General features: G+C 40.2%; 3 protein-coding genes across 3 annotated transcripts; 2 read left to right on the top strand and 1 right to left on the bottom strand.

Annotated features, from left to right (window-relative positions):
* Positions 1 to 11,096: 11,096 nt before the first annotated feature.
* rps28 (ribosomal protein S28) lies at positions 11,097 to 12,853 on the bottom strand. The gene is made up of 4 exons (XM_083888872.1): positions 12,766 to 12,853; positions 12,436 to 12,483; positions 11,706 to 11,828; positions 11,097 to 11,220 (listed from the first exon to the last, which is right to left on the bottom strand). The coding sequence occupies exons 1-3, from the start codon at positions 12,802 to 12,804 to the stop codon at positions 11,706 to 11,708; spliced, it is 210 nt and encodes a 69-aa protein (XP_083744998.1). The 5' UTR covers positions 12,805 to 12,853; the 3' UTR covers positions 11,097 to 11,220.
* A 1,299-nt stretch (positions 12,854 to 14,152) lies between these two features.
* LOC310927734 (potassium voltage-gated channel subfamily V member 2) lies at positions 14,153 to 17,730 on the top strand (the record flags this gene model as incomplete). The annotated part of the gene is made up of 4 exons (XM_083890114.1): positions 14,153 to 14,691; positions 14,804 to 15,434; positions 15,735 to 15,860; positions 17,437 to 17,730. 4 exons carry the CDS (start codon positions 14,153 to 14,155, stop codon positions 17,728 to 17,730), a joined length of 1,590 nt encoding a protein of 529 aa, XP_083746240.1.
* Positions 17,731 to 20,805: 3,075 nt separating this feature from the next.
* Positions 20,806 to 21,318, top strand: insl3 (insulin-like 3 (Leydig cell); the record flags this gene model as incomplete). Its single annotated transcript, XM_083889523.1, has 2 exons — positions 20,806 to 20,998; positions 21,125 to 21,318. 2 exons carry the CDS (start codon positions 20,806 to 20,808, stop codon positions 21,316 to 21,318), a joined length of 387 nt encoding a protein of 128 aa, XP_083745649.1.
* Positions 21,319 to 24,120: the final 2,802 nt, after the last annotated feature.

Below are 24,120 nucleotides of genomic sequence, written 5' to 3'. Positions count from 1 at the left end.
AGGGGATTTTTGTTGCATGTTAACACTTCTTTTTGCCATTTATAAATGTAAAAAAAAAAAGGATAAGATTCAGATGAATTAGACCAATATTTAAAGCCACAACTGCTCTAAATTAGCAGCATGTGTAATAATAAAAATCATTTGTTATGGTTTTTTTTGTAATGATTAATACACCAGTGTAGTTATCCACGAATTTTCATATTTACTGTTTCTCAAAAAAATAGTAAAGCAATTTATTATTTCTTGATTAAGATGTCAAATTATAGTTATTTACCTGCATTCCTGAACAGAAAAAATAGTTTTAATGGTTGGTTCTCAGAGAAGAGAAGCACAGTGAGCCGACTCTAATGTGGGTATAAGTATTGTGAATTCAGTTTGTTATTTGCCAAATAAATAACTCCAAGACTTTTGGTTTTAAAAGATTTTTAAACTTTCTCGTTCTTATGAGAGGTGGTCTAATACTGTAATCAACTGATCATTTACTAACATACCTTGTAACTGTTCACAACTGTTTATTTATAATGTGCAGAGTGTTAAGTGCCACATTGATAATGTAATAATAACCAATTTATCAATCTTGTATCAGGATAGTTATAGTCTTATTGTACATTTTTAATATATTTCTCTCTCCGTACAAATACTTTATTTAAGACGAGCATTAAACTGATTTATAAATGGCTCATATGTGGGTCGTAAATTAGGTCGTTGACACTTCATAAACTATGAATGAGGGCGACTGTGATGTGTTGCTTCAAAAAGAGTGACTTTGTATGTATGTATTATTTGTTTAACACGTAAAAAACACTCCTCCTTTTTGCCATTTATAAATACCAACATGTTAAAAAGAGTAATAGTGATCAGTAACAGGATAAGATTAACTGCCAAATAGTGAGATCATATCAGGGCATTAAAACTGTGTTTATTCATTAAGTGTTAACAACCAAAATACATGAGTCATGATAAATCCTTTGTTTCTCTCTCTCAAATACAGGACATTTTCCCTTTTATTATATGACAAGAATTAAAAAGTCCCAGTGCGTCAGTTTGTACTGTACTGACACTCTGAAACTGTTATTTAATTACCTCTTATTATTTACACCACTGCCTCTATTGCCAATGTAAAACTGTCAGTGAGCTATTTCCCCTCCACCACGACTACCACTATAAAAGATTACCTTTCCAAAGCAATCACTAGCTCATCAGGTTTTCCAGCTGGGAGATAAATTACATTTCCTCAATTTTTCAGACGACAACAAAAAAAACTTGCTGACAGACACCAGGGTCAGCATTAATGCACTTACACGGACGTGCCGAGGAGAACGTTTGCATTGAACCACTTCTCCTGCCACTCATTCATAATCAGGTATAACACACTACTGCCCCCATGTGGCGGAGAGTGAGTGTGTAGCATGCCTATAGTCTTCAGCCTTGATTGTTGCTCAAATGACTGTTTTCTGATTTTTTTGTTGCCCCAGGAACAACACTCTGACCCTGCTGCTGCTGAGAGAACATGTGTGACACTGGTTTCAGTACAGCAGGTCCAGGCAGTGACACCCAACCCCCAGAACTCTACTGTTCCTGTTCCTGATCCTGGGAGCTGATTGGTTCTGCTCAGGAGGTTCCAGTGTAAGTTGTTCTCTGCCTAAACCACTCACAGCTCTATAGAAAGCAGACATGTTACTTGTGTGTTTAGTAATCCTTTTCCATTGTTGTCCGTGTGGCTACTGGTGGTTTCTTGGGAGTGGAAAAATGGCAGTTGTTGGCTTTTCTCTCTTAGGCCTGGAGAGGATGTGAGAGATTTCCTGTGTGGGCTCTGAAATGTCGTCCCTCGGACGAGATGGTCCCAATTTTACGTCAGCATGTATCAAGAGACGCCACTTCCCACGCAGCGGTGTCGTGTCTTCTCGCTCTTTCTCTCGCTCTCTCTTTTAAAAATAGCTTTAAATATCATTTTCGATGGCCCGGAGAACATCCTGTGAGGATTCTGAATTCCTCATTTTAGGGGAATGTAGCAGTCTCTCTCCCCCCCCCCCCACCATCATTTTTGAGGTCAAAAACTTTGTGACATAAGACTAGTTATGTAAGACAAACAGCCTCAGTGTGTGTCCCTGTTTGCACAGCTGACCGTGGACTTTAAAGCTGCAGTGTGTAACTTCTGGTGATTTTTGTGTTATTTGTTCTTATTTTGCCTCTATTTGGTCTTCATGAACAGAAACGATTGTTTGTATACGTTGTGGGGCACGTGGTCGGTGTAGTGGTTAGCACTCTTGCCTTTGCAGCAAGTAGACCTGGGTTTGTGACCTGGACAGAACAAGAGCCTTTCTGCATTTTCTTACGTGTGTGTTTTCTCCAGGTTCTCTGGTTTCCTCCCACAGTCTAAAAACATGCAAATTTGGGGTTTAGGCAAATTGGACACTCTAAACTGAGGTTAAAATAAAACCTGATCCTGTGATGGACTGGCGATGAACCACGCCTATCGCCTTATGTCAGCTGGGATTGGCACCAGCGCCCCCTGCGACCCTCATGTGGAGGATAAAGCTGTGTAGAAGATGGACGTATGCTTCGTTTATCTGAAAACAGGCTTCGTCAAACAATACAATTCGAGTGTGTTTGTGTGTATACAGCAGCAGTGCAGGGTTGGGTGGGGACAAGAATCATTTAAACTAGGATAGGGTAGTAGGATTCACTTGTGAAACATTTCGTGGATGCATCGTTGTGTTTTCAGTCATACGCCAACCTGTTTGCGGCCGTCTCGCTTTACTAACGCAAAGTTGCTGTTGCTTTTGTCGGTATTGACAAATACCGAGAGCGAGAGAGAGCGAGTCAAGCCCTTCTTAATCGTACCGGAGTTCGTTAGCTCGGAAATTTTGGTTCGTTTGGGGGAGGTGTGAATGCACAACCTAGCTCTTGATGCATAGCAAAGAAGCAAACTCTGGTCCGCCTACAAACTGTAGGTCTCGGTTTGTTTCAAGTGAACCAAATGCAGGAAGTGGAGTACAACGCAGTGTGTGCATTGTGGGTAAACACAACCAAAACATACGCGCATGTAGAAAAACAGGCGGGAAAAATGGCGTGGTAAAAGCTTGGATTATGGTCAGACAAAAAGTAAAATCCACAAGAACAACAACGTTTTTCAACTAATTAGCGCGTTAGCGGGGTCTCCTTCATTTATTCTTGAAGCAGCGCCGCCTCAGGCGAGGAGGGGAATACGTTATTCAAAAGGTTTCGGTTTCGTTTCACTGCAGTGTGAAAGCAAATGAGTCTAGTGGGCCATTAGGAGTGAAAACGACCGTAATCGGCATTCAGTAGCCAATGTTTGTATCCTTCTTGCACGTGTATTCACCCCGGTCATCTCTTGGGTATCGTGCTCAGTGTACACATGCACAGACATGTGCTGCCTAGTGCAAATGAACAGGTTTATGTTATTGCTTCTGCTTGACTGGCTTGGTTTGCCATGTGATATTTTTCACTCCTCAGTCTGAGAAAGAGAGAGAGAGAGCAGTATTCATCACCCTGTACTTTAGCTTTTGTTCCTTCTGAACGAGTGTCCCACAGCCAGCTGGCAGGAAGCTGAAAAGTACAGAATGTACAAATACCATATGCCACTTAGGATAATGTAAATACGTACAGGCTACAGTGTTCACTGTCAGGTCTCCGAGCTGATGGAAGTCCACCACTGATTTACAGTATTTTAGGGTTTGGCTCTGTCGCTGTATGCAAACCAAACACTCGCCAGCCTCGTCAGATTGCAAACATTATTCGACTTCATCCTTGGGTTAATTGCAGAGGCTGCATTCCAACAAGACGAGTGATTTCACGGACATTTATTTAGAGTCTGGGTGAAAAACGGAACTGCACAGAGGATTGGTGTCTGCGTTTTAACCTTGGGTTCTTTCTTGTCGTCCGCACAGGAAATCCAGACTGACACAACTGAGGTGAAATGAAAGACTTGACTTTGAGGTTGTTTTATTATTCATGCTGCACACCAGACGCACAGACTGTACCAAAGAGCTGATGCTTAAAGTAATAATGCCATGATTGCAGACGTTTCACCACTCAGTGGAAAAAAATTTGCTTTCTTGCAGAGTTGATGAGAAGATTGAGATTTAAAAATTTACAAACATCTACAGTCAGGACAGAGGCATCTAATGAATAAAAAACATTGTCGAAAATGTTAAAACAGTGCACGTCAAACGTTTGATTAACAGCTCAAAGGCGTGTGTTGATGTTTAAAGCCCGAATCGCTAAATAAGTGTTTGCTCAGAGAAACCTCCCCTCCCTCCGAAGGCTAAAGCTATTTACCATGTTCAAGGATGAATTCCATGCTAAAGCAGTGGCAGTAAAACAGCACAAATAAACTCATAAACACATGTTTATATTGTCAGGGGGATTCAGCTTAAATAGCACAGCTGCATTTAAGATTCCCCCGACTGAATAGATATAAAGAAGATTCCCCATAGGACACAGTTTTGTCCCCAAAAATCAGCCCTGATTCCCATGAACCAATGTGAAACACTCAAAGCACACACACACACAAACACACACACACGCACAGAATGTTTTCCTTACAGGAAAGAGCTCTTCAGGTTGCTACGGATCAGTCATTGACCACAGTGATACTAATACATCGCCCCATTAATTCTAATCAATGGGAGCAGACGTGGAAGTAGGTCAGATGGAGGAGACACTCGAACTGAAGAGGGATTGAACAGCGGAGGAGGCCTGTTCAGGGAAAGATGTGGGGACTGGCAGAGAGCCTCTTACTGTCAAGTGCTAAACAGCTGGTGGTTTGGAGAAGGGGAAAAGGAGAAGAAGCCTTGAATTACAAAGTGTTCCTCCAGACAGGAGGAGTCCTGACCCCTCACTGCACCACAGCAGCCATAGAGACAATAGGTGCTCGCATTTCTGCAGAAACGATCGAGTAGTCGCTCATTTCTGTATCTAATCTAATACTGTACATGTGTTTGCAGAAGTCCCATCATGCTGTGCGGCGAAGCTTTTCAATCGCAGAGACAGAGTTCTGTCTGTTAAACATGGATGGATGTTTACCTCAGCTCAGCAGAGACTGGACTTATAAAATATATTAGTATTTATAATATCTTTAGTACAATTATTTGTATGTGCAATCATTTTCAATCTTTTTTTTTTTAAACTTCTACTTATTCCAGAATGTTTAAAGTCTGCTTTAAATTTAAAGGTGCATTATGTAATAAATCTTAAGCAACTGGCCATAAAATCCTCCTAATATGTCACAGAGACTCAGGAATAATGTTCATATAACAAACTGAACTCACCAACAACAACAATACAGACAAATAATTTGCATTAAAAAAATCGTTTGCAGACTGCAAATCATGTTTATGTTTTGAAATCATGTTTTAGAATGTGGCGCCACCTATCGCCGTCTACCAATCATTGCAGTCAGTAGAGTCTCAGCTGTTACGTCAGAAAACCAAACCTAAAAAAACCTTGGTATTTTGAATTTGAATGTAGTAACTGTTTTTAGCCACATTCTTACATATGGCACCTTTAAATGAAGTGGGATGGTGTTCAGTTGCCTATTAAACACAGCTAGCATGGTATTTTTTACTTAAAATATAAGATAATAAAGATCTTTACAGCCATATACATGTATACAGAATAATAAACAGGTAAAAATAATAAATAAATATAACATGCACCTGTTGTTGGTTTTGGTGTTACCATGGATTCAAAGTTGCCATAACAAAATTTAAATTTCCCCTATTTATATTTCTGCAGACTTTCTGAGAAGACATTCAACACTGGCTTGAATTCCAGGTCTAAACAAACGCGGAGGTTAGTGCGACCTGCTTCACACGAGACGGGCTTCATGTGTTTGCCCCTGAAACGACACGCACTTTAACTTTTATGTCACGTTCCGCCGAAGTTTGTTCCTGTTGAATATTGACCCAGCTGTGAGTGGCACCACCACCTCACAAAACCCCTGTAATAGTTCCGCAAATATGTGGAAAAATTCTTCCAGGACCAATAATTTGAAACCTCTGAATCTTACATTTAAAGTGACACAGTCTGAGCCTTTCTTTAGGCGAGAAAACAAACCGGGACAAAAGGTAAACAAAGCGGAACATAAACACAACCTTTCACCCAGATAATGTACTTTCCACGTGGAATTATTGAATGCTCTCAGTAATATGTGCATTATATTTCACAATGCAGGGGAGTAACAGTTGCGCGATATTTCAAAAGCAGTCGTGCTGTGTAGTTTCTCTGCCATGATTACTGTTGCTGTCTCTTTGTATTTTGATTTTGTGTTTAAAGTACATGACGAGGTACAAAAAAAATCTAATGGAAAATAAAATCTAATTCCGTCCACCTTGGGTTAGGGTTTTTTTTTACCTCCACCAAGTAGGTAGTGTATGTTCCGGCCTGAGTTTGTGTGTCTGTCTGCCTGTTAGCAACATAACACGAAAAGTCACGGACGGATTTGGATGACATTTTCAGGAAATGTCCACAATGGGACCAGGAACAAGTGATTAAATTTTGGGCACGATCCGTAGGGGGATCAGCGTGGGGGGGCTGAGCTGCCTTGGCGGAGGTCTGCGCTCTCCGAGTGCTTTTCTAGTTCTTCTATGTTTTTGTGTTTTTGAGTTGAGACAGGCAACTTTTCATGTCAGCTGGGATTGGTCCATGTTCTCCCCGTGACCCTCATGTGGAGGATAAAGTTGTAGAAGATGGATGGATGGGTGAGTATTTTTCAATTTTTTATTTTTTTTTGCCAGCACTGTATATTACATTTCAGGTACCAGGCTTCTCCTTGGGTAGTACAACAGAGCCCCGACATCCCTTGTGCTATTGGCGTCAATCCTTTAGCAAAGTTTTCTAGTTCCTGCTGTAATTCACTCCATAATTGGGACATTTTATACTCAACAAAGGTCATTTCCTTCTTAGTAAGAGTAGAACTCTCAGTAAATAACTGAATATCATCTCCCCCAAGTAGTATCCCCAGAAATGAACCCCCACTAATACCCATTAGTACCCAACTTTCTTAATGGAAAAAACCCAAACTATATGAGTAAAATCACCCAGCATCCCAAAAAGTGACCCCAAAATAATGTTTTGAGGTAATAAATGGGTATAAAACGTCATTTCATCTTCCAGTCAAACTCCCTTCTTGTTAGTTCTCATCATTTCCATTGAACCTTAGTTTCAGGTGGTTAAACCTGGTCCTGCCTGTCATATAAAGATGATAGGCGTCATGGATCATAGTCATAAAAGAAGTCTGATCAGATTTCACCTCAATGCCACGCAAACACTCCTGCACCAAGAGTGTATACAGCCAGTTCACTACAGCAGAGCGATGTCAGAGTCCACAGAGGTTTGTTTGTTGTTTGACAGATTCTTCCATGTCCCCTTATTATCAGACAGCTAAGCGCCTGACTCAGCCCCCATCTGCTTTTGCACCTGCCTTTTATGCTGTGACATTGTTGTGCAGGGAACTGTGGTCAGAGATTCTGTATAAATTACATGCGTCGTGGGAGACCGAGCCTTCAAAAAATAAATTGCGACTTGTTTTTCTGACCTTCGCGCGATGAAGTCTCACCCCGTTTGCACTTTTGCAAACATAAAAGCTATGTTTGGATTTTTTTTTTTTGGTCATTATTCAAGCTGTCTCCTCTTTATCTTACCCTTTCTGGTCCTCTGGTTGTATTTATGTCTTTTTGTCTTTGACTTTTATCCTTTGCATGAAGGTCACGGGCTGGAGCCAATTCCAGCCGACATAGGGCAAAACGCAGGGTACACCCTGGACAGGTCGCCAGTCCAATGCAACCATTCACTCTCACATTCACACCTACAGTCAGCCAAGAGTGTCCAATTAACGTAATCTGCATGTTTTTGGACTGTGGGAGGAGGCCCTGGGTTCAATTAGGATTCCAACCGGTGACCTTCTTGCTGCGAGGCAACAATGCTAGTCACTGTTCCTCAGTATAAAACAGTTGCGATATGTGTTGCATGAAGACTTTTCTGAGTAATTGAAATTGGTCTGATAGTTTTGCTTGACGGAGCCTGTTTTCAGCGAGTATGCAAATAATGTTCTATTGTTTCTTTTCATGGAGACCAAACAGAGGTAGAATTACAAATGTTACTAACTGCGGCTTTAAATATTCAAGTATTTCTCTCATTAGTGCACACATAATTAGCATTTTTTTGTGAGCGAGTGATGTGCTGTGCATTCATTCTTCATTCATTCTTTAACCTTTTATTTCAGGCTTGTTTCACTGCCTTATCTCCGCTCATTACCGCGTGCTGTAAAAAGAGCCTGATTAGACGAGCCTCGCAGTCTTCAGCCTCATCATCTGCAGCTAAAGGCAGGAAACAAAGACGGAGTCTGTTGAGAAAACGGGTGCACTAAAGTTCAGTGGTCTGTAAGGTTAGAGACTGTAAGAGAGCGAGGGAGGACAGAAAGAAGAGGGGCATGGAATGTCTTCTAGTTACCTCTGGGGTGATTGTTTTTGTTCGCATCCCCTTTTTGCCTCCTATGGGCCCTATTTGTAAAAGTTGAGGGCTGTGACCCCGGCCATAACTGGGATCAGAGTTTGTAAATCAGAGGCCTCTCTTCCCAGCTGGAGGCAGCATGACCTCCCTGCTGCACATCCTGTTAGCCAGCACGGAACATGCAAAGCCTGAAGCTCTCCTGCCAAGAACCTCTATCTCCAGAGAGACTCTTTACAAACAAGACTGGTCTTTGGTTTGAACTCATTTGTCACAGGAATCATAATCTGCGCAGCCTCTAAATCAGGGTTTCTCAATCCTGGTCCACTGTCCCGCACGTTTTATACAGAAGTTTCCCTGCTCCAACACACCTGATTGTAATAAATGGCGTGTTAGCTGATACGCTGAATCAGGTGTTTTGGAGCAGGGCATCCAGGGCAGTGGGCCCCCAGGAAAAGGATGTAAATAATCATGTTCAAAAGTGAGTTCTGGTATTTCTTGTGTTAAAAAAGTAGATGGTGTCGTCTGATATTTTTCGGTAAAGTCAATCAGGACGTAAGAAGATATTGGATCAACACCTGGGTGTGATTCTTACAAATCTATGGGACAATTAACCTACTTCTCCTTGATTTATAACGTTAATGGTCTCAGTCACTAGTTTCAGGTCTTCTTCAACATGATAACAATTTTATAAATTGTGTTCCCATTCAGTTTTCTCCAGGTTGCGATATGGGGATAAGTTGAATTGGTCACTCTAAATTGACCATAGGTGTGAGAGTGTGAACGAATGGTTGTTTGTCTATATGTGGCCTTGTGATGGACTGGCGAACTGTCCAGGGTGTACCCTGCCTATCGCCCAATGTCAGCTGAGATAGACACAGCACCTCCCGCGACCCTCTGGTGGAGGATAAAGCGGTAGATCATAGATGGATGGATGGTGTTCCCATTCATATGGAAAATGGATAATAATTCTGCAATAGGCTGGAGACCTGCAGATCTCCCTATGATGTCAACTTAATGGATGAATGAATGATTGTTTCATTCTGTCGTGTCTAAACTGATGTATCTGCTCCTGGTCTCTCTCTTCTTTCTCTCTCCTTCCTCTTCTCTGTCCTACATTTTTCCCCAACCCGTCCAGGCAGATTTTTGTGTCTGGTTCTGGAATCGTTGGGTCTTCTACTCCCTTGCTCTCGATAATGTTGTACGAGTTTGACTTACTGTGTCAAGTTCCTTGAGATAATGTATGTTGTTATTTGGTGCTATACAGATACAACTGAATTGAAGAATGGTGGCTGTAAGGCACTATTTGATCCCTTTTACTGAGACGCAACACATCGGTGTGTGATTTTTAATCTTTATTGTTGCCATTTCCATAATATACATACATCCTGGCAAAGGAACACACTGTCAGCACTGATTATCCATCCATCCATGTTGAATTTCTACCCCTTTATCCTCCACATGAGGGTTGTGGGGGAGTTAGAGCTGCTTTGTGAAGTCTAGTACTGTAATCCCGCATGAACTCTGGGATGATTTCTTAACGGTGTGACGATGACAAAACAAATGCATGTCTTAATGTGGGACGCAGCAACACGTTTTATATCAGATAGCAGAGTAATAATAACAACAACAGGAGCTACATTCCTCCATCTCATGGACATGTCCACAGTTGGTTGTTTTCAACAAGCCGTGTATCTTTGTGGCATGCAGACAGTCGGGGAGTAGCCTTGGGCTGGAGGGAGACGTTTTACTTCATTGGAAAAAACAACTGTCAGATAAAAATGTTCAAATGTACACAGGCTACATGAATAACAGCAAGCTTCAACAAGAACAGATACTAAAGTGTTGTGATCTGCAGTGCACTCATTCCCAATCATTAACACCCAAAGTGAATTAGATAAACTCCTTGTTTACAGCAGCAGTGATAGCAGAATTCAGATTTTGGAAACTGACTCATATAAAAGACAATCACAATTTAGTCAGTGAGGTTAATTAATCCAACTTCTGTCACTTATACTACATTGTTTGTATGCGAAATATAGAGTTGGATCACTTTTTTAGCACATTTACAGGCATTTGTTTTAAAATACTAACTTAGTAAGGCAAAGTGGCTCACATTTAACTGATCTTTAAATTTAACTAAATGATACTACCATCTGCTGGACAGTACATGAACTGCACAGGCTGGTACTTAAAAATTCAGTTGAAATTAAACAGAACAGCATCCACAATAACACAAAGTGAGCCTCTGGACAGCTTAGCAGACAAGGCCAATATCGGCTCATCATGGTGACTATGCCAGTTTAAAAAATAACCCACTCTTGTTCATTGGGCACAGAAATGGAGGCCTATTAATACTAGGAATGTTCACAAGAAAGCTGTAAAACTTAACGAGTTGTTGATATTTTCAAAAGAGCATTAATGTTGATTTCTTCTTTTTCCAGGTATTACAGCACGATTCTGGATTGCAGTTCCACTAAAAATACATTGGATTTTTCTACAGCAGTGCACAAACTGAAATCTAATCAGACTTCACACCCTAGAATTGCCTCAATGCAGTATTTTCTCATTTAATGACAATCTCAACAGTTACTAGAAGATAAAATAAACACATGACAACATGCTTTCTTCTCAATAACCAAATTTATTTCAAAACAATGAGAATGTGAGCGATGCCCACCATTGAGAGGGAAAGTGATGTCATCTTCTCCACAGCACTGGACTGGCACCTCACAGTATCGGGGGGAACTGTCAAGACAAAGGTTAGGTCAGTGCAACATCCAGCATTAACACCAAAAACTGACGTTTTTCCAAATGTTCAATGCATACAGGGATGAATCTTTGCATCAGTTTTCACTGGTTTTCATTTCAACCAGTTGCGTGGAGCTTTAACAGTGGTTTGAATTGAATGGACATTTGTTTATATTTAAATGTCACACACAAAAGTTTTAAATTAGTGGTGGGCAAAAGTACAACTGGATAAATATGAACCCCTGGACAACATACAGTGGAGTTCAAACCCAGGGCAATAATCCCATCTTGTGAAGCTTCTTAAATTAAGTCTAAAACAACTACTTAAACAAGTCAAAGGGTGATCATTTTAACGACCATCAACCATTTGCTGTATGAAGTGTGAAAACGTTCAGAAGTGCACAAAGGTACAATCTCAAATTGCAGTTTATAATGTTCACATTAAAAGGTCTTGAACGACCAATAGAAACCCATCTCCTCACCTATCGCAGCCTCCTAGCTTCTCTTTCAGACTCCAGAAGTGTCAGGACATCTCCTTCTCTGACTGGGCCCTTCACGTTCCTGATGATGGAGCGATTGCTATCATCCATGAACTCAACGCGGACCTGCAGACACACACGAACTACTTTATCATGGTAAACAACAATTTTGGCTTGTTAAGATTACCTGTGAGTGTTTATTTACGGATGAAGCAAGAATTTAACTTATTCTCATATGTAACAATGTATTCCGTCTCCCTGTTTGTTATTGTACTGTTGAGACTCGGGTAAAATTTTAATTTATCTAGTTTAAGACTCAACAACCTCTACTACCACATTTACCACTGTATAACTAGTGGGTTTAGACACTGTGCAACACCAATGAGGGCATTTGATTGGCAATATTAGCTTAACTGAGAGCGAATACATTTAGTATTTAGTATTTAGTAAGTAATTTGTTCCTTTTGCCATCATGTTGTTGAATGCAGAGCCAACTTCACTTGAAGTGATGCATTGTGTGCAATACACCTATGCGCTATATTTGTTGAATTTATTTATGCATTTATGTAATTGTTTATGTAATTGTTTTAACTTTAAACACAGTAAAATCACTTGAACTACACCATATGCACTTTGAAATTTCAGTATAAGATGAAACAGCAGAATTAATAACGTTAAACAAACAAAACGTTACTTGAATGAATGTTCACTATCTGATAGCATGCTAGCATACCTGTGTACATTGTCCCTGGGATCCAGTTCTGCCGAGCACCTTAGTGACCTGGAAACAAAATAAAAGTTAAATTAACATTTTCATCTTTGAACGTAAATGTCCGGGGTTAACACACACATTCGTGGTCGATGTGATTGGGCTCACGGTGAGCCGCACGGTACGGAGAGGCCTCCATGTTTGAATCACACAGGCTGCGCTGCCGGACGCTAATCGTTGCTTAAATGTTCGTGTTGCCTCACATTTTTGACATCGTTTGAGACATAAGTAGTTCATTTAAGCGTCTATCTGTCAGGTTCCGTTTATTTAAACAATATTAAGACATTTTCTTACTCTGGCGAGCTTGATGGGCTGCACGCGGCTGGCGTCCATGTTGTCAGGTTAGACCGGAAAGGACGTCACTCGGTGCAGCGGCGGAGTATATCCTCTTCGTTATTTTTATTTTTTCTCAAATTTGAAACCTTTCTTGGATAATACATATATTAGAATGATTCAACTCCGCAAAATATTCACAGTATTTGCAAAAAAACACACACAAACATATTTACATCTAAAAATATTGAATTTGATCTTTTATATCCTACTTCCGTTTCCGTTAGACTGGGAAATACCAATGACACAGCCACTGGGGATCGCAACGTGGACCATACCATTTTATTTCTCCTTCTTTTGTCTCTTCTTTGTATTTGTGTTTAACATTTAAACCAAATTTAGCTAAACCCAACCTTATCATAATAAGTAATTCACCCGGATGTTTACGTAGGATAACCTCCACATTATGCATGCACAAACTAATGTTTTGCGCCATATGTTGAGTTCTTGCAGTGACTCTTAACATGTCTAGCTATTGTAGTCCATTCGTGATTGGCTCAATATACAGTTAATTTACTGGGATACAAACTACAGTCAATATATCTACCTATAACTTGAATACATTGTAATAAATAAATATGTAAATAAATATATATAATAAATAAAATGCACTATGTGGCACTGTATGGAAATATAAGCATGCTTTCCTCTTTAACCACATCCAGTTATCGATACACCTTCTACATAATATGGCTATCCTTTTATCATTATATTTTACTAAGACACACTTTTAACCTTCTGATACTAATTATTATGCAAGCAAGAGTAAAAGATTCAGTAAGATCGTTCTTATGTATATAGAGTAAACAGGAACAATAATGAAAACATATTCATTCAAAAAACAAAACAAAGTGCAAATGCTCTACTTTTGTGTGACAGTGCACATGAACTATAGCTGTGACTTGCTTGTGTAATCTGCCTGCACCATTAGTATGAACTTCCTGTGAGAAATCTCTCGACAGCCTTTTGGCATTACGGCACAGCCATCACACCACTCCACCGCCTTTCCTCCTCTCTCAGAACTCAAAGCCTTAAATCACAGCACTAATCCTTGTTGAACAGTATTTTTAACTTGCGTTTGGACAGAAAGGACAGCAATAGGATTAGCGAGTCAGTGAACAGGCTGAATCCCTAACACATGCAGTTGATCGTCTTGTATGCTGCGAGGAAAGCACAGGAGCTGTAGCTTGACATTTATTTCAACTTGAAAGCTGAATTTTCATAGGATACCACCTTGCTTGAATGGAGATCTTGTGGAAAATTGTTGTTTTCATAATTCCTTTCTCTGATTTGATCTGACCTTTCACCAGATCTGTGCTCGTGGTTTGTGCTCTTTGGAAGTGTCACAATGGCGTCCGTAAGGCCAAAGCTGAAAGTGCTGAAAAAGCGGCGATCCAGTCTTTTTGCATCCATAAAACGGGAAGTTAGTTTTTCACAAAGCCTCGAAGATCAGGATTCTGAAGTCCCTTTTTCCCAAGACAGCTCAGTGAAACCATGGACATCTATGGACAACCTTGATGCTCTTGACGAGGAAAAAGATGAAAAACAAAGTCAGAGCAAAAGGTTACCGAACCCGAGGCTTTCAAACATCGTCACCATCAACGTGGGTGGACGGGTGTTTCGCATCCCCAAAAAATTAGTTCTGCGATTCCCAAAAACCAGGATCGGTGTCCTTGCGCTCTGTAGTGATCCAGTCAAGCGTCTGACACTCTGTGATGACTACAATGTTGTAAACAACGAGTTCTTCTTTGACAGGGACCCTATGTTTTTCCACTACATTTTCCACTTTTACTGCAGCAATGTCCTGTGGGTGATGGACAGTCTTTGCCCGGTCAACTTTGAAGAAGAGATGTCATTCTGGGGTCTGAATCTAAAGGATAGTCCAAGGTGTGCTGCAGATTCCTGATAGACTACACTCTGTTTGTTTTGTGTATCTTACTCTGTTACTGTTTGTGTATTTCATGATTTTGAAGAAGTTCTCTTCTTTTTTTCTGCTCAGGTGCTGCCGTATTTCGTATGAGGAGAAACTGGATGACATCAGAGATCAGCTGAAGGTCAACCAGGAGCTGATTGATGAGATTAAACCTCACAAGGATGAGGATGCGTACGAAAGCATGTTTCTCGGAGACTTTCGGAAGGCCCTCTGGGACTTGATGGAGAATCCCTACTCGTCAATGGCAGCCAAAGCCTTCGCTGTGTTCTCCAGTCTCTTTGTGCTCATCTCTATCGTTGCCATGACACTAAACACAGTTAGAGAACTCAGGGAATACAAACTTGCCGGCAAAACCTACATGGAGTGGGTAGAGATCGCCTCCATCCTTTTCTTTACCTCTGAGTACTTTTTGCGGTTAATGACCACATCCGATATAAAGCACTTTGTGAAGAGCGCCCTCAACTTTGTTGACATCGTGGCTGTGATGCCCTACTTCATCCAGATCCTTTTTGAGGCGTTTGTAGATGCAGAGAACCTGAGCGCGCAGGAGGACTTGAAGGCCATGGCGAGAGTCAGCAAAGTCAGCAAGGTGCTCAAGGTTGTCAAGCTGATGCGCATTTTCCGTATCCTGAAACTTGCACGTCATTCCACTGGCATGAGGGCATTTGGTTTCACCATCCGCCAGTGCTCTGAGCAGGTAAAGAGGAACACTCAACAAGAAAATGACAAAAATAAATTTGTGGACACACATGCAACTCCCTCACAACCCATACAACATCTTAATTCCCCTTATAGTCTATATCTGCAGGATGTAATATAAATAAATAACATTTTGCCAACATAAGTAAAGGTCAACACATTTTATGAAGATAAAGTAAAGGAATAAATAATAATCTAACAGTTAAATATGTTTTAGATTGGCTGATATGTACATTGTATTTTCTATAGCATTGTCATGTGACCTGGTCCATATATATTATCTTCTTTCTTTATCCAGGTATGCTGCCTGTTTCTCTTCATTGCCATGGGCATCTTCACCTTCTCTGCTCTGATGCACTCTGTGGAGGTGGATCAGCCCGGGACGCCGTTCAGCAGCATACCAGATGCCTGGTGGTGGGCTGCGGTGAGTATGATGCTCTAGGTTTTAAATAACAGGAATTTATTCAAATAAAATCGTATATTTATTTTTTAATTTTTTTTAAATTTCTGAACCTGGGTATGTTAATGACGTTATGATGAATTCAACTAGATCCAACACTTTTAATAATCAGTTTAAAGTTTTTCATTTCTTATATAGCTATATAGTAAAACTGTGATTGGCCCATGTCAGTATTTACTGAAATAGATTCTTCCGGCTCAATTAACATGGCTGCAGACGTTACTAAGCTCTTCTTTATGACTGTGACTGCAGAGACTGAAGAGAAGCTCAGCGCGTGTGTGTTAGCATGATCGAGCAGTGTGGTGCACTTTGGGTGTTAAGGACTGAGCTGTGTGTTCAGTCAGACCACGTCACTAAAGAATCATGGCCTCTGTTATTTTTTGAAGCAATGCACCGATGATAAGATTATTTGCTTGTAAAGTTGTTTCTTAATCTTTATTTGAAACTTACGTCAGAAATGTGTTGTCCCCATGAAGATGAAACACAATTTAGAATGTATGTTCACATCTTCAGCACATAAGAAATCAGAGTAAGCACACAAAAGATCAAAAACCTCCACTAAGGCCACTCCCGAATCCCAATTACCACCAAATATCTACATCTACCTACATCCCCAGAAAATCTATTGAATATTTGCTCTTAAGTTGCTGCTCACAAAGACACAGATGGAAAATTGCCGGTAAAAACATTCCCTCCTTTGTGTTTCTTAGGTTTGCATTTAAGCATTGAATTGTGATTATAAAGATGATGATTCCTCCTTATGAAATGTCATGGATGGGTTTGACAACAAAGCTGCCACATAAGACTAACAGTAATTACAGATTAACACAAGCAAATCAAATGTATGTACTTTTATTTGAACATTTATACAGTTTGGACTTTGGTTTCCTGTTTTCTTTGCTTCCTGTTTTATTTTGAAGTTTTTGTCTCCTGTGTACCTTTGTGTATAACTTTGCTTCCCGCCTCCCCAGTGTCTGGGTTGGGTCATTTGGTTTGTCAGTGGTTAGTTGTTGGTTATAATTCAGTTCTGTCTGTTTCTCCAGTTTGTTCATGCTCTTTTATTTATATGTTCATGGCCAACTCATATTTCTTCTCCTTGTTCTTTCAGTTTTACTCTTTACATTTTGCTTTATTAACTCATCTTGGGTCTTTTATTTATTTGACATCCCCAACTTCACTTGTTTAACTTTAATTCACTCATGGGTTTAGTACTGATGATGTACATCAGCCTGTTTCTCTGTATTTCTTTTACTGTAATTTGAGGACGTTGGTCTTTTCATCTATACGATGGCAGCTGTCAACTTATGTGTCTAATCCTCTATAATGCCCTGTAATGCGTCTCGCTCCTGGCCAGTGATTGCATTTGAACCATTGTAAGTGTTGCAGTATACATGGGAATGTATTTAATCTTGCTTAGTCTCAGCTCAACAAAATGATCACAAAAAAGAAACATTTCAAGTATTTTATTTTCATAAAGCCATATCCACACATTGAAATACACGTTGTAGATCACGCTCACGTTGCTCTCTTCTTTCTGCAGGTGAGCATCTCTACTGTAGGCTATGGAGACGTCGTCCCCATCTCCTATCTTGGCCGCTGTGTCGCGTTTGGCTGCATCTCATTTGGCATCATCCTCAACGGCATGCCCATCTCCATTCTCTTCAACAAATTCTCTGACTACTATGCCAAACTGAAGGAACAGGAATACACATATTCAAACACGGTGCGCACCTTCCAGCTCAAGAAACGTCTGAGGCGTAAGTTTGACAACTGCTTTGAGCCCCAGCCAGGTGAGTCGGACGATGAGATGCACTGTCGGCCCAGTGGAAGGTAAACGATCTACGGGAGTGAAGACGGAGAGAAGAGAGACCTCATCTGCCTCCAAGTGAACTAAGATAAACAATCTCAGCGTGCTAACTGGAGGCAGCAGCAAGTTGAGATAATCTATAAGCCTCAGCTTTATAACTGTTGCTGTTCACATGCGATGTACGGTGACTCTATCAAATGGAGAAGATGCTGCCACTGGACATCTGTTATTAGGAATAGCAACTGGCAGCATCTATTTCTGAATAAACTGAAATCTATATATTAAAGGTCAACCGAGGTCAACTAGTTATATAAATAAAAAGCTATGTTCCACTAATCACCTTGAAATGGCCAAAATTATCTTTTAATGACCTCTTTTTAATGACAGTTATGCACTCTTATATTTTAATTTTCAGAACACACAGTATAACTTTGACAGATATTTAATAAAGGAGCTATAAATATATTTGTGAGATTTCCCCCAAACCAATAGGGGATTATATTTTATTTCTTCTATTCTGCCTGAGGCTGACACTGGCCTGGGGTCATGCTGGGTTATTTGAGGTCACCTATCATTTTATTCCGGTGTTGCTGATTGAAAGGGGCTCGAGTTTAAGTTTTGCTCTGATTTGTTTCATTGAAATCGAAAATAAGTGGACACTGGAAGAAAATAAATCGCTGATATTTCAGACGGTAAGGAAGAATCTGGTCGTGATTTATACCTGAGTGCACGTAAAAACAATACCTATCAGCAGCCAGTAGCACGACAGTATTGATTTGTTTTGGGTCAAAAATCTACATATTACAAACTGAATGAAAATATTATCAGTGTGATTGTTTTCTTTATTATTCATGTAAACAAAACGAAAAACCTGGAAACCACAGCACAGATTTCATTATGTATTAATATATATACTGTATATTTCTCAATCCCAGTGTGTGTGTGTGTAAAAAAAAAACTTCAAGATGTATAACATCAACCGTATGTATCAGACACTTGTGGATGACTTTCTCATGGTGTCACCGGATAATGACAGGGATGTCAGTGGTTCACTGGTGTCTTCAGCATCAATTAAACTCTTATACTTGGACACTCAGGCAGGACTGAGTGGACAGGAAAAGACGCAGTCAAAGGGGACAAGAGGGAAAGGTCAGTGACAACTGAAAACCAGAAAGAATATGAGCAAAGAGATGAACAATTGAAATGTGTGCAGACACCACCACGTAGTCCTTTGAATGTGTGATACTTTGATAATTTGTCACATGAAAGGACGAAAGGTGCCATTTTGAAAGCTATCTGCGCTATTTACGCATTCGGTCATACTACGGTAAATACAGTGGGCACGCTGCAGACACGGGGATTCAAAAGCAGGTATTTGGGAAGCTTCATGTTTTATAATTTATATTTAAGCTGGATTACAAAATAGTGATTTGAAAGGATTTCAATGAGCACATTTTTGGACGTAGGGCCTTTAACGTGAGTATTTTATGTCACGTTGTTTACAATAGACGGAAAAAAAAATGTGAGCATAAATTATCAATAATATGCACGAAACAAGGATAAAATATAGTAGAAAAGAAAAGCCAGAAACACAAAAATCCCATCCGCTTAGCAGCATTTTGCACTCGTAAAGCAAGACATCTGAAAACAGGTGAAAACACAAAGTAGTGCGAGTAAATGTTGTAGAAGTGAATTGTTTTGCTCAAAAACAAGGTTGTTCAGTAGTTTGACTACTAGTCGACAAAGCCCAGTTTAAGATAAATGCCCAAAACATAAATAATGTTCAATCATATCTTTTAACTTGGCTAGTTAAGGGCTGGATGGAGAAACAAGTCAACTCAAGAGAAAATACTGAGTTTCCAATAGGGATGACCCGATACCACTTTCTTGCGTCTGATACCGATATTAAAAACGTCTCAAAGTATCTATCTACGGATACCAATATTAGGCGGATACAGTCATTTTAGACCATGAACTCTATGAAGCTGTTAGCAACACATTTGTGCCGAGTCAGTATTCTATTCTCCAGCCCAAACATGACTCAGCTAAAATGCTTTTGCTGAATTTCATTTATATTTGTACAGACTGCGTAGTGAAGCGTGCGATATAGTGGATAGTGTTTTTTGGACTGTATGGGATTCTACATTTGTATCTGTCCGATAGCCGATCCAGTGAACTCTAGTGCTGGTCCCAAGCCTGGATAAATGACATGGTTGCGTCAGGAATGCCACCCAGCATAAAAAACTCTGCCAATTCAAAAGTGAATCATCCGCTGTGGCGACCCCTGGAGAGGGAGAAGCCAAATAGAAAAGAAAAATAATCAGTGAAGTCACAGAAATGAGATGAGCGACAGTTTCACCTCTAAACCGTGCACTCAGCAGCAGCTGGGAGTCATAAAGCAAACAGCACTGGCCACTGATATCGTCATTAGAGGTCGTAATGTCAACAATAGTCTGAAGTACATTCAGGACATTAAAATGCCACCTTTCACGTTTTTCACTGGAAATATGAAACTGCCTGCGAATGTAACAAACGTGTGTGAACAGTTACGTCACAGTCCTTGACATCTTGATTCGCCGGTCGCACTCTGTTCTCTTAGCTCCCATCGCTCAAGATGTGTCAAGATAACGAGCAAACGTGACTCACGTTCATGGAAAATAGAGTAATAACATGAAATATGACATTTTGACGGTCAACTATTCACACAAAATGAAATAAACCACAATATGGTTCGCAGACACAATGATTATTTGCACCCAAGAGCTCAACATCCATGTTGACTTTGAAGGTCCAAACTCAGACTTCTGCTGAGCTCCAGCTTCATCCTTGAAGGAGACATCACTGTCAGGCTGAGCTCTGGATCAGGACATGCTTTTCCCTCACCAAGGCCGAATACATTTCAAAAGAACCTGTGGCCTCAGCATTTGAGAAATTGCCACCGTGGGTAACACACGACTCGACTATATAAACCCTCTGCAGCTCAACCCAAGTCATCACACATCCTCTTTGCTCTCTGTACACCCAAAGCTAACCTCTCTCCTCCATCCGCCTGTTCAGTTTCTGCCTTTGCTGACCTGCTGAGGAGCAGTGACACATCACACCATGCTCGCCTCTAAGTGTTTGGCGTCTGTGATGGTGGTGCTCGTGGCCGCGGCCTGTGTGGTCCACGCCCAGGAGAGGATTAAGATGTGCGGGAGGGAGCTGATCCGTGTGGCCGTCTCAGCCTGTGGGATCTCACGTCAACGGAGAAGCATCACCGATGGAGAACTCGGCCAGCATGAGCTCACTCATCACCGTAAGTCTATTTCATCTTCCCTTTCCTCAGCATCTTTTAAAGCACATGAGTCACTAAGTTTATTTCAACATGCAAATTTTTTTTTCTTCTTTATTATCTTGATTATCTTTCTTTTTCATTGCACAGGGAGCCATGATGATGCCTCCACAGAGGCAGAGACAGCCCACGTCCCTCCAGAGTCTGACGGGGAGGAAGACACCCAGTACTTGGCTCCTCACTGGTACCGACTGTCTTCTCGTGTCCGTCGAGCCCCTGGAAGAATACCTGATATTTGCTGCGAGAAAGGATGCAGCGTGAAAGAACTCATTCAGTTCTGCTAGACTTCAGATGAAAATGTCATGTACCATTCAGGTTCACACCGCACATCAGTCCTTTTAGATATTTAATAAGTTATTTCTGTGTCATTGTCATTTTATGACGAACCTGTCAAAATGATTATTTATTTTGTACTGTTTTTATTATAGACGGCAATAAAGCTTTTGATCCTTATATTATGTCACATCTTGTTTATTTGTCATCTGCGATTTTGCAGCTTTTTGACGACGTTTTCTGTCAGTGCAAGGCCAGTAAATAGCAATCTCTGTAAAGATTATGATCAAAGTTGCACTTGGTGACTACAACAACATGATCAAGATTATTTTTCAGTGTTTCTGAATGTATAGGTTTACGCTTTGCTGCGGTTAACTGCGTGAAATTGGAAAAGAAGGAGACTTCTATAGTCTCACAGTTTAGTCTGTGCAAACAAATCCACACTTGTCGTTTCTGCAGAACAAAACGTCACTCACCACTTTTTATTTGAATAATTGTTGCTATAAATGACTGAATCAGACTAAATGATACTTAAACCAGCATTTTTAACCCTATTCTAACCCTAACCCATTTTCCAGTACCCTTACCTTAGGGCCCATATTATGAAAAATCAACAAGTACTAGCAAATACTGCATTTATTGTACAAAAATGACTAAAACAACGTCAGTGTATTTGCACACGCAAATAAAATTAAAGAAAAAAATATACGCAATAAACACAATTACAATAGATAAATACAAGCATTGGAGCAGAGTTCATAGAGTAGCTCCTTCTTAATTTGCATATCACTTAGAAAAGGCAAGTTCATGTTGCACAAGTTCATATTTACATATATTTACCATATTGATGGCAGATTAAATGCAGAGAGTTTTTCACATGGCGCAGTTTTCAGAACCACTGCTGTGTTTTATAACGGCAATAAATGGGATTGAGGTCATTGGCTGAGAATTGGCAGCTCTGAAATAATCTCTGTAACTCTTCCCCCGTTCCTCACGCTGATGGTTGTGTAATAATTCTGTCAGTGGATAATCAAATGTGAGGCTGATTATCTACCACTCTGTGCTGCAGCCGTTGTAAATGACTCGTAATAGGAAACAAAATTAGTCTACAGTGACTGATTGGTTAATTGGTTTTATTTGGAGAGCGATGGATTGTTTTGTGCCGACAATTGTTTTTTTTTTGTGTGTTTGTAATTGGTTTTATTTGCTTTGTTATCCTTCACAAGATGAATGCTAAATTTAGATAATGCTCGAAGCAGATAATTGTGTTTAGGAGTTTTTTAAACACAGATACTGAGAGGAACAGTGTGTGTTTGGTCTGTCACACACATTATAGTCACTTTTTGTCAGATAGATAGATAGATAGATAGATAGATAGATAGATAGATAGATAGATAGATAGATAGATAGATAGATAGATAGATAGATAGATAGATAGATAGATAGATAGATAGATAGATAGATAGATAGATAGATAGATAGATAGACGTTTCATGCAGTGACTCATCCTAACCAGCAGAGGGTGACAAATATCTGGTTTTAAGTACTAGATGACCAGACAGGGCCTCTTTGATGGGCTTCTTTTTGATTCTTGTCTGTCATTGTATGTGCATATAGATAAAAATAGCAAGGGTACACATGGTGGTAGTGGCCAGCATTGTTACCTTACAGCCAGAAGGTCATCGGTTCGAATCCCAGTCAGACCAAAGGTCTATCTGTGTGGAGATTGCATGTTCACCCTGTGTCTGTGCATGGATTGTCTTCTGGTTCTCCGGCTTCCTTCCACAGTCCAAATACATGGTGGCAGGTTGGTGGTCAATAATTTAATTATTGACCACCAACCTGCCACCATGTATTAATCAAATTTTGATTAAAACACTGAATGGTTGTTCATCTGTGTATTTTAGCCCTGCAGTCGAATGGCAGCCAGTTCAAGGTGTACCTTGTCTTTTAGAAGATGGATGGCTGCAAATCTAAATGTAAAAATTAGCCTATACTTCATATCATTGTATTAAATAACACATGTTTAATTGTGCTTGTTGTGTGTTGAAAAAAACTTTATTAGCACTGACCAAGCATGACTAAAAACGAGCCCATCAAGCCCAAACACATTCAATAACCTTTTCTTTCTTTTTTTGTGTATTTTGCTATTTATGTCCTTCGTGTGGTTGCTTTTGTGTTCTTAGGTGAACTTTGAAATGTCCATAGATTGCTAGAGCTCCTTTAATTACTCTTTAATCCTACACGGTGTGTATGGCACACTGCAGTGAAAGAATGGAGGCAACATGCAGCAAACACCACACATACAAATACACACGCACAGATTTGTGTAGCTATCCTTTTAACGACTCACACTGACGAAATAAAAGTGTTATCTCGAACCTTAACCTTAACCTTAACCTTAACCTTAACGCAACCAAACAATTCAAATCTATGCCCTAAACTTAATCTGTCCAGTTCTTCAGAAATGAGGTTTTGCCTCATTAGGACCATGAGACCCCCCAATAAAACACACACACCTGCACATATTATAACCTTGGGGCCAGTGTGAGGTGGTGAAGCTGAACTAATGGAGCTGAGCTGGTGGAGGGCAGAGCAGCAGCAGCAGCCGCTGATAACCTGACTGCAGGCGTGTGTTTTTTCCATTTACCGAGCTCAATGCAGCAACGCCGAGAAACTATATTTAAATACACTTATGCAGAAACGTATTCATTCTATTTTGTGAGATTTTAGATGTGTCCACTACTTCTAAAAATATGTTAAACCAAATGTAATCCATTGAGTTTAATATTTAACTATGAACTGCATTGAGA

The sequence above is a fragment of the Microchirus variegatus genome (genome assembly GCF_963457635.1).
Source record: "Microchirus variegatus genome assembly, chromosome: 5".
Taxonomy (NCBI): domain Eukaryota; kingdom Metazoa; phylum Chordata; class Actinopteri; order Pleuronectiformes; family Soleidae; genus Microchirus; species Microchirus variegatus.
Note: the sequence above shows the minus strand (reverse complement) of the source record. Positions and strands in the feature narration are given on the sequence as shown.